Source organism: Oncorhynchus nerka, linkage group LG5, assembly GCF_034236695.1.
Source record: "Oncorhynchus nerka isolate Pitt River linkage group LG5, Oner_Uvic_2.0, whole genome shotgun sequence".
In the NCBI taxonomy this organism is placed as follows: domain Eukaryota; kingdom Metazoa; phylum Chordata; class Actinopteri; order Salmoniformes; family Salmonidae; genus Oncorhynchus; species Oncorhynchus nerka.
This window is the reverse complement of record NC_088400.1, coordinates 34,664,359-34,675,398: the sequence shown is the minus strand read 5'-3', so window position 1 is coordinate 34,675,398 and position 11,040 is coordinate 34,664,359. Positions and strand designations below refer to the sequence as shown.

Genomic DNA, 11,040 nt, shown 5'->3' with positions numbered 1-11,040 from the left:
CCTCTCTCTCTCATCCCCCTCTCACTCCAGCCTTTTGCCTTACTGATGGACTCTCTGGCAGCCAAAGACCTGGCGTGTCTACTGGGGGGCTACTGCAAGCTCCTGGTGGACCCCAGAGTGTGTGTGTTCCGTCTGGGACGCCCCAAGGTCCGGGTTCACAGGATACCTGCTGAGGAAGGTGTGTGTGAAGGGAAGTTCGCCGTTATAGAGGGAGTGTGCTATGAATCGCTGACAAGTGAGCATAAATGTTTAACTATAGTTTTTCATTTTTGGCATTGATCATACCATTTTTGAGGGTGTTGATACGTGGATATCAGCCTGTATGGATAGTAGATACTAATGTCTTAATTTGAGAATACTAATTTACATAGTAAACTATATTATGTAACTGAGACATTTTTTTTTTTTTTTTTGTCATTTCCAGGCTATGTGTCCCGCTGTTGTAGTGACTCCAATGACTCTTCAGATGAGGACTACCCTGCCGAGCCTCCACCAACGCACACCCGCAAACGCCACGCATCCGCCAGCAAAGACAGGGAGGGGTGGAGGAGAGAAAAGGAGGAGCAGAGAGGTGCAGAGGGAAAGAAAGAAAGAGCTGAAAAAGAAGACAAAGATAAGCATGAGGTGAAGATCATTGTGACGTCAGAGAAGGACATGGAAGTTGAGGAGGAGGACGGAAGAGAAGCTGGAGGAAGAGAGATACATCTAGGAGGTAACGCCAATGAAGGTAGAGTGGAAAAGGACATGGTACTGGACACTAACTGGTATCACACAGACCCACGGGTTAACAGTAGCTTCTCCAGCCTGTCCAGTGGCTCTTTGAGTGCTGCCTTGGAGGAAAGCGGTGTCGCAGCCAGGGGAGAGGACCCAGCCAAGGCCTCCTCTCGTGTGGACGCCCTGCGTGAGGACAGTCCCTCTCGCCGGTCCGAACAGCCGACTCGGGGCATCGCCACACTGGATGTCCACCATCCATTCCTCCTGGAGGTCACAGCTCCCTCTCCACAGCGTCAGAGAGAGGGCGCCGCCGGCAGCACAGCCTCCACACCCGTACGCCCCACCAACCTGAGTTACCGTAGCAACGATAGCTCGTGTCTTTGCTTCGCCGAGCTTTCCCAAGGCAGCTACCTCCCTAGCCCCCCCGAGGCCACCAGCGACGAGGAGGAGACGGAGGAAGTTGAGGATGACGATGATGAGGAGGAACTGAGACGGCTCTCTAAGATACCCAGTCAGATAGACCTGCGCCTCATCGACAAGATCTGCGCCCGGTCTAACAAAACTGCTTCCAACAACAAGTTAGACATCCCCAGAATCATCCCCAACCTCACCTCCTGTGAAAAGAGGACTGTTTGTAGCTCCGCCCACAAAGGGGAGGAGCGTCTATCAATTCACTCTGGAGATTCCGAGCCTTTCCTAACGCCGTCCCCTAATCCTCCTCCTCCTAGTGCTAGGGAAAGTGCTTCGGAGTCAGATGATGAGTTCTTCGATGCCCAGGAGCGGTTCACTCCTCCAGTTCCTTCTGATGGTACAGGTGGGTTGTTGACATGACCTTCACTGACAGACTAACTGTTTAAATGTGTTAAAGTTTGATTTCTGTCACCCTATTAACACCCCTCTCTCTCTCTTTCTCTCTCTCTCTTTCTCTCTCTCTCTCTCTCTCTCTCTATTTCTCCCTCCTACTCTCTCTCTCTCTCTCTCTCACAGAAAACAGTTTGGATGCATCTGACAATAAGAGGCACAGTAAACGCTGGACTGGCACAGGGAACGGACTGCCAGTGGTACCAGAGATGGAGCCTCCCTCACCCCTCAAAAAGAAGCACTCCTCCCCTGACCACAAGAAACAGCAGGAGACCCAACGAGACCCAAAGCCCCACTCAAACCAGGCTTCCACTCAGAGGGTTGATGCCAAGACCAAGCCTCCACCATTGGCCCCCAAGCCCCAGCTACCCATAAAACCTGAACTGGGCCCCAAGCCCCAGGTGGGCCCCCAGAGGTCTCCCCAGCGCAGCGGTCCATACTCCCATTGTAACGGAGATGCTGGTGGGGGCCATGCGGGCCTGCTGGAGGTAGACACCATGGAACCAGACACCATGGAGTTTAAATCAGTCACCTCGGGAGCGGGGGGGCCACCACTCGCCTCCCCCCTCATCACGGCGGTACGGAAGAGCCAGCAACCCCCTGCCGGTCCACAGGGTGTGGAGAACGGGCCTAAGATAGAGAACAGTTCTAAGCAAGAGAACGGTTCTAAAAACGGGACTCATCACGTGCTTCCTAAGGACCGTGTTCTGGTCACTGCTGACAACAGGAGAGCTGATGTTGAAACTAAAACAAACAGGGTTACCCTGCTGAAGGGAGAGGTCAGAACGGGGGTTGGGGTGGACCTCCCGAAAAAGCTGCCAAGCCTGTCCCCCATTCCACATTCTGCTTCAGGAGATGAGATCAGGTTGAGCCTGGCCACCCCTCCACCAGTCTCTCCCAAACCCTCCCCTCCTTCTCTCCATCCCCTATCAGTCCTCCCCATCCCGGTCTCACCAAATGAGAAAGAGGGGACGTGTCCGCCGAGCGGCCTCCACCCCTGGGTTAGTTGCAACGGGAGCAATCAGACCGGGAGGAGGGTCTCTCTGAGTCAGGAGAACTTGTCGCCCAAAAATACAGACGCCCCCCTCAGCCTGACCACCTCCCTCACCACCTCCTCTAAAGGGACAGCGGGAGACCCAGAGAGCACAGGAAGGTCAGGGTCAGACCTGAGGGTCAGTTCTTCCAGCCTGGGGGGCCGTCTGCCTACCTCAGCCCTGAGAGGGAGGATCCAGGCCCTGCCCTGGTACATGACCCGCTCGCAGGAGATCCTGGGCACCCTGGACCACTCTTCCACCAGCTCCGTCAACGAGGATGTCACGTCTGGGTACGGCTCCGGTCTGTCAGTCAGCGGAGCCTCTGAGGTCAGCAAGGTCACTGCCCAGGCACCAGTTGGTGAGACTGCAGGGGGAAAAGGGAAGAAGGAAGTGGTGGAGGATGGAGCCGAGGTTGTCATAGCAACCATCAAAGAGTTCCAGGAAGTGACTCCGCGTGCGAAGGAGGCCAACGGGAATAGCGGGTCGCACCTCAACCTGACCCTGAGAGAAAACGGCGCACACGTCTCAGAACCCTACGGATTCCTGGGGTCCTGCAAGTCGGAGCAGCCTCAGTCCAGACCCCACTCAGAGGTGGGGTTAGGGGGCGGTTCAGGCCCGCCCCTAGAGGGGGACTCTCTGGAGCACACCCCCTCCCCCGGCCCACCGTGAGGCGTGCGGCTGCCGCACCGTCTACGCCAACTGCTTCAGCGGTGACGTGGAGGACGGCTGTGGCTTCGACGAGGAGCTCACCATCTACGAGTTCTCCAAACGCACGCGCCCCAAACCAGCCCATTCTACACCCCTGGCCTCCCCCACCTCCCCCATCCCCTCCCCCGTCATCCTGTCCCTGCTGAGAGACACCCCTCGCCCCCTCTCCACCCTCTCCACCACCTCCTCAGAGCTCAGCCCACTCCTGTCCCGCCCTGTCTCCCCCACGCCCCCCATCGGCTCCCTGCGTTCCCTCACCAACAAGCACTATGGGGGGCTGAAAGGGGGCTTCGTCTCCCTGAGACAGGACATCAATCAGCTCCTATTGGTCCTGGCTGGGCCACCACCATCATCAGAACCCTCCAAAACAGATCAGGATGAGGGTGGAGAAGGGGGACCCAACCCAACCCAAGAAGAGGGTCCAACCGCGTGCTGTGGAGGTGCAAGTCCTCCGCCCATGACGGAGCCTGAGAGGAATTTACTCCAGACGGAGGCACGGCGGTTGGCAACAGGGTGCCAACGTGCCACGCGTGTGGGCTGGGCTCCAGAGGAGGCACTTCGTTCCTTATCCAACAGTTTCAGTGCCCTGGTGCAGCTCTCCGCAGCCTGCCTGAGAACACACCCCTGTCCTGGATGTGACGTCTGCCGCAACGGGGGTCAGATCCAGAGCACTGACGATGATGGGGGCCAGGAGGAGGCTCTGGACAAGCTGAAGGAGATCGTAGGGCTGTACAGGGAGTTTGTTGGGGCTGTGGAGACTGCTGGAGCCGGGTCTGGGTCCAGCAGTGGGACGGGGTCTGGGGATGGACAGGGAGAGGGCGAAGGGGTGAGGCTACTGGCCAAACGGTGCACGGTGCTCATCTCTTCCGTCTTCTCGCTAACACAGCTGTTCAGGACGCACTCGCCGGACTTGCCAGGTCACACGCCTCTCAACTTTTGACCTCTGAACTTTTAAAACTCCTTCTCGCTACCAGGACTAAGGTGATGCAGTACAGTACATACACACCTGTACAGTAAGTGCCATGCACACGCACACACACACACACACACACAGACCTACCAAACACATAAATGATGAAAATAACCTCTTCCACTGACTGCCATTACTGCTAGGTCTCCTGATGGACTCATCTGGACTATGCATTTGTACATAGGTATTTTATAACTAACTATCTATCTTCTTATTGTATACTGTATGTATGAATTATGTATGATCGTATTTATGTATGTATTCATTTCTATGACTGTTTGCACCATGGTCCTTGCTGGTTGGTGTAAGACCTTATTGATGTTGTAGTTTCTTCTACCTCCCTCCACCTTCTGTTTCTCCTCTGGGCTGGTGTCTGCTTTAGCTGCTTCAATGATTCTTCCTCCTCTGGGCTGGTGTCTGCTTTAGCTGCTTCAATGATTCTTCCTCCTCTGGGCTGGTGTCTGCTTTAGCTGCTTCAATGATTCTTCCTCCTCTGGGCTGGTGTCTGCTTTAGCTGCTTCAATGATTCTTCCTCCTCTGGGCTGGTGTCTGCTTTAGCTGCTTCAATGATTCTTCCTCCTCTGGGCTGGTGTCTGCTTTAGCTGCTTCAATGATTCTTCCTCCTCTGGGCTGGTGTCTGCTTTAGCTGCTTCAATGATTCTTCGGATCCAGTTAAAGGTGCAATCTGTAACTTATATGTTTCTATTGGGAACTCTAGGAAAAAGTTCAACTAGCATGTTATGTTAAATAGTAAAACACAACACAAAATTTTACATTCGCGAAGACCCACCCCTTCCGTTTACAATCAAATGAAAGGGGAGCACTATTGGCCGTAAAATAAATAAACAGATTGCACCTTTAAGAAGAGAAATGAACCATGTGAAAGCTATCTATTTCTGTTCCATTCCTGGCTCCTGACTGACTACTTGTGTGCGAATGCTTGAATGGAGAAAACACTCAATAACCCAAACGCTTATATGCAGTAATTATACAGTATATCAACTTTGAATCCAAAGGATACATATATTTTTCTGGGGTGCATTGCGTGGATGGGGGAATAGTGGAAAGGATATTCATTTGGTATTTTGTAAAAAGGTTTTGACACGGCACAAGGAAGGCTGACTGTTAAAACCTACTAAATGTAGCATCGATCCAAAGGCATTTAACACTGAGCCACAATTTGTACTATTTTACTACTTGCCCATGTTTAGCTCTGCAGACAGGCGGACTGACTGATTCGGTTTGTACCAGACCCGTAGATAGATATACATCTATGTTTGTGTTAGTTTGAGTCTATCTGTCCTTCCTTGGTTTAATGCTATGCAAACATAACCACTACTTCCCTGTTCTCCCACATATCATTCTCTGTTACATTTGTGTTAACATTAAAGACAAGAATACCTGCATATGTTTTATAGTCTTTGTTCCTGGAAATACAGAGAGGGCTTCCATGTATTATACTGGAGTGTCTGGACTATGATTACGGGTATGTTCAGGATTGCAATGTTCTGCAACGTTGCACGTAATCGGATGCAACATATCTCAGCAGTGGCTTCTAACCTGATGTGTTGTGGGTAAAATGCAGAGCTGTTCTGTGACTTGGAAACTGTTCACAACTCACTGATCCTTGACAGAGCCCCGGTCAAGAGTCTGTAAACATATTCAATCTGAACTTTGACTAAATAAATGGGTGTTTTGCCTTTCGTTTGATGAGACACACAGCTATTTGATTGACGCTATCATTCTCCTCCTTTTTGTTCAAGCTAAACACAGATTTGCCTGTAGCATCAGATTCAAACAAGTTCCAATAATAAGTATTTAAGATTATCGACACTACAGTTGAAGTCGGAAGTTTACATACACTTAGGTTGGAGTCATTTAAACTCGTTTTTCAACCACTCCACACATTTCTTGTTAACAAACTATAGTTTTGGCAAGTCGGTTAGGACATCTACTTTGTTCATCACACAAGTCATTTTTCCAACAACTGTTTACAGACAGATTATTTAATTTATAATTCACTGTATCACAATTCTAGTGGGTCAGAAGTTTACATACACTAAATTGACTGTGCCTTTAAACAGCTTGGAAAATTCCAGAAAAGTATGTAATGGCTTTAGAAGCTTCTGATAGGCTAAAGGACATCATTTGTGTCAATTGGAGGTGTACCTGTGGATGTATTTCAAGGCCTACATTCAAACTCAGTGCCTCTGCTTGACATCATGAGAAAATCAAAAGAAATCAGCCATGACCTCAGAAAAAAATTGTAGACCTCCACAAGTCTGGATCATCCTTGGGAGCAATTTCCAAACGCCTGAAGGTACCACGTTCATCTGTACAAACAATAGTACGCAAGTATAAACACCATGGGACCACGCAGCCGTCATACCGCTCAGGAAGGAGATGCGTTCTGTCTCCTAGAGATTAACGTACTTTGGTGCGAAAAGTGCAAATCAATCCCAGAACAACAGCAAAGGACCTTGTGAAGATGCTGGAGGAAACAGGTACAAAAGTATCTATATCCACAGTAAAGTGAGTCCTATATCAACATAACCTGAAAGGCCGCTCAGCAAGGAAGAAGCCACTGCTCCAAACCCGCCATAAAAAAGCCAGACTACGGTTTGCAACTGCACATGGGGAGGCTTGCAAGCCGAAGAACACCATCCCAACCGTGGGATGCACAGGGGTGACAGCATCATGTTGTGGGTGTGCTTTGCTGCAGGAGGGACTGGTGCACTTCACAAAATAGATGGCGTCATGAGGAAGGAAATTATGTGGATATATTGAAGCAACATCTCAAGAGATCAGTCCGGAAGTTAAAGCTTGGTCGCAAATGGGCCTTCCAAATGGACAATGACCCCAAGCATACTTGCCGTTTTTCCTAATTTGTTGCATTACAACCTGTAATTTAAATGGATTTTTATTTGGATTTCATGTAATCGACATACACAAAATAGTCCAAATTGGTGAAGTGAGATGAAAAAAATTACGGAAAAGTGGTGCATGTATATGCTATGCTATAAATCCCCTAATTAAGATCTGGTGCAACCAATTACCTTCGGAAGTCACATAATTAGTTGAATAAAGTTCACCTGTGTGCAATCTAAGTGTCACATGATCTCAGTATATATACACCTGTTCTGAAAAGCCCCAGAGTCTGCAACACCACTAGGCAAGGGACACCACCAAGCAAGCGGCACCACGAAGACCAAGGAGCCAAAATGGTCAGGGACAAAGTTGTGGAGAAGTAGAGATCAGGGTTGGGTTATAAAAAAATATCTGAAACTTTGAACATCCCATGGATAGTGGTTAGAGCGTTGGACTAGTAACCGAAAGGTTGCAAGATCAAATCTCCAAGCTGACAAGGTAAAAATATGTCGTTCTGCCCCTGAACAAGGCAGTTAACCCACTGTTCCTAGGCCATCATTGAAAATAAGAATTTGTTCATAACTGACTTGCCTAGTTAAATAAAGGTAAAATTAAAAAATAATAATAAAATGGAAAGAATATGGCACCACAACAAACCTGCCAAGAGAGGGCCTCCCATCAAAACTCACAGACCAGGCAAGGAGGGCATTAATCAGATAACAACAAAGAGACCATAGGCAACAAAGAGACCAAGGATAACCCTGAAGGAGCTGCAAAGCTCCACAGCGGAGATTGGAGTACCACTTTAAGCTGCACACTCCACAGAGCTGGGCTTTACGGTAGAGTGGCCAGAAAAAATCCATTGCTTAAAGAAATATAAGCAAACACATTTGGTGTTCACCAAAAGGCACGTGGGAGACTCCCCAAACATATGGAAGAAGGTACTCTGGTCAGATGAGACTAAAATTGAGCTTTTTGGCCATCAAGGAAAACGCTATGTCTGGCGCAAACTCAAAGCCTCTCATCACCCCGAGAACAACATCCCCACAGTGAAGCATGGTGGTGGCAGCATCATGCTGTGGGGAAGTTTTTCATCGGCAGGGACTGGGAAACTGGTCAGAATTGAAGGAATGATGGATGGCGCTAAATACAGGGAAATTCTTGAGGGAAATCTGTTTCAGTCTTCCATAGATTTGAGACTGGGACGAAGGTTCACCTTCCAGCAGGACAATGACCTGGGAAAGATTTAAATGCCTTGGAATGGCCTAGTCAAAGCCCAGACCTCAATCCAATTGAGAATCTGTGGTATGACTTAAAGATTGCCGTGCACCAGTGGAACCCATCCAAATTGAAGGAGCTGGAGCAGTTTTGCCTTGAAGAATGGGCAAAAATCACAGTGGCTAGATGTGCCAAGCTTACAGAGACATACCCCAAGAGACTTGCAGCTGTATATTGATGCAAAATTTCACTCTACAAAGTATTGACTTTTGGGGGGAGGGGGGTGAATATTTTTGCACGCTCAAGTTTTATTTATTTTTGTCTTAATTCTTGTTTGTTTCAAAATAAAAAATATGTTGTATCTTCAAAGTGGTAGGCATGTTGTGTAAATCAAATGACACAAACTCCCCCAAAATCTATTTGAATTCCAGGTTGTAAGGCAACAAAATAGGAAAAATGCCAAGGGGGTGAATACTTTGGCAAGCCACTGTAACTATCTCGATGGTTTGGCTCAGCTTGGTTTATCCAAAGTGCTGCCCACCAATTGGCTCACCGACATGACTTAGGAACAGAAATGTTGACCTGACATTGAACCCTGGGGTAAATATTTGTAGCAGTTACTTGTGAACAGGGCTTGTCACAATACTGAGCTTTCTTCCATCATCCCTTCAACATGAGTCATCACTTACCAAGAATGACTGTGTAAGAAAAAACAATATAGTGGAAACTAAGCAAGCTAATGAAAATCCACCTCTGAATATGTGTAAAAGTCACACTGCACTTTCCTACTTAGTCCTGATTAGTGAACACCCATAGAAAGACAAAAGGCCTTTCAGTAGCAATCTACAGGGGGAAGCCCTATCTGAACTGCCTGGGGCACGTCTGTGCCTTCTGCCCGGTCCATCTCTCTCTCCAGACCAAAGTCCCCATGTCACATTGCCCTTAATCTGATCGTTATCTTCCAACGTCTGACTTCTTAACCCAGCAATCAGATCAAGGCCCTCACATAGCCATAATAACCAGCCCTGTGGCTTGGCTTGACAGTTGTCCTCATTTCTCCAGTCGCAGGCTGTACCAGTAAGATTGTTTGGTTGGTGTTACCGTTTCGGGTGAGGGCTAATGTCTTGTGGACATATTCTGCCTGTAAATGGAAGTGACATACTGTCGCGAGAATTTTACTTCTGGGTAGTGGAGATTAGGGGAATGGCTAAATGTTTCTTGCCCTGAAATTGCCATAATACCATAACATGTAGATATACCCTTTATTGTGTTAGAGTTATATGGACATACAATGAAAGTGTGTTTTGAGTAGTATGCATGGAAAAACTTCCTGTGTGGTTTGTCAATAGGGATTAGCTGGTCGTTTCGGTAAGAACAAGGTGAACAGTAACAGTGAGTAATGACTGAACCGAAAATGGAAGATCTGAAGCGTCAAGTTCACAATGGTAATGTTGACTCACTCACACCCAATGATGACACACATACACAACGGTTTTAGAAGCATTTCTAGAAAAAGTTTATATAAAACGTGGGTGTCTTCTTATAATTTTTTTTTTACTAAATTGTTAATTACACTACATGACCAAAAGTATGTGGACACGTGCTCGTCGACCGTCTCATTCTAAAATCATGGGTATTAATATGGAGTTGCTCCCCTCCTTTTCTGCTACAACAGCCTCCACTCTTCTGGGAAGGCTTTCCACTAGATGTTGGAACATTGCTGAAGTGATTTGCTTCTATTCAGCCACAAGAGCATCTGGGAGGTCAGGCACTGGTGTTGGGAGATTAGGCATGGCTCGTAGTCAGCGTTCCAATTCATCCCAATGGTGTTCGATGGGGTTGAGGTCAGGGCTTTGTGCAGGCCAGTCAGGTTCTTCCACACCGATCTCGACAAACCATTTCTGTATGAACCTCACTTTGTGCACGGGGGCACTGCCAGATGGTAGTGTGATTCATCACTCCAGAGAACGCGTTTCCACTGCTCCAGAGTCCAACAGTGGCAAGCTTTACACCACTCCAGCTGACACTTGGCATTGCGCATGGTAATCTTAGGCATGTGTGCGGCTAATCAGCCATGGAAACCCATTTCATGAAGCTCCCGACGAACAGTTCTTGTGCTGACATTGCTTCCAGAGGCAGTTATTCCACATTTTGTTGTGTTACAGCCTGAATTCAAATTTGATTAAATAATATTTTAATAATTCCCCATAATTACAAATTAAAAACATGTTTTTTGGACATTTCTGCAAATTGATTGAAAATTAAATACAAACATATTTAATTTACATAAGTATTCACACCCCTGAGTCAATACATGGGAGAGTCTTTCTGGGTAAGTTTCTAAGGGCTTTGCACACCTGGATTGTACACTATTTGAATTATTATTTTCTAAATTCTTCAAGCTCTGTCAAATGGGTTATTAATCATTGCTAGATAACCATTTTAAAGTCTTGCCATAGAATTTCTAGCAGATTTAAGTGAAAACTAACTCAGCCAACATTCACTGTTTTCTTGGTAAGCAAATCCAGTGTAGATTTGGCCTTGTATTTTAGGTTATTGTCCTGCTGAAAGGTGAATTAATCTCCCAGTGTCTGGTGGAAAGCAGACTGAACCAGGTTTTCATCTGAGATTTTGCCTGTGCTTAGCTCCATTCTGTTTATTTCTATC

The 11,040-nt window shown here is 47.6% G+C and overlaps 1 protein-coding gene across 1 annotated transcript in view; it reads left to right on the top strand.

The window, feature by feature from the left end:
- Positions 1-6,022, top strand: part of LOC115129152 (uncharacterized) — a 46,021-nt gene extending 39,999 nt beyond the window's left edge. The window contains 4 exon segments of the mRNA XM_065018581.1: positions 31-235; positions 425-1,528; positions 1,702-3,257; positions 3,259-6,022. Of these exon segments, the coding sequence (XP_064874653.1) occupies positions 31-235; positions 425-1,528; positions 1,702-3,257; positions 3,259-4,257 (3,864 nt within the window). The 3' untranslated portion in view covers positions 4,258-6,022.
- Positions 6,023-11,040: the final 5,018 nt, after the last annotated feature.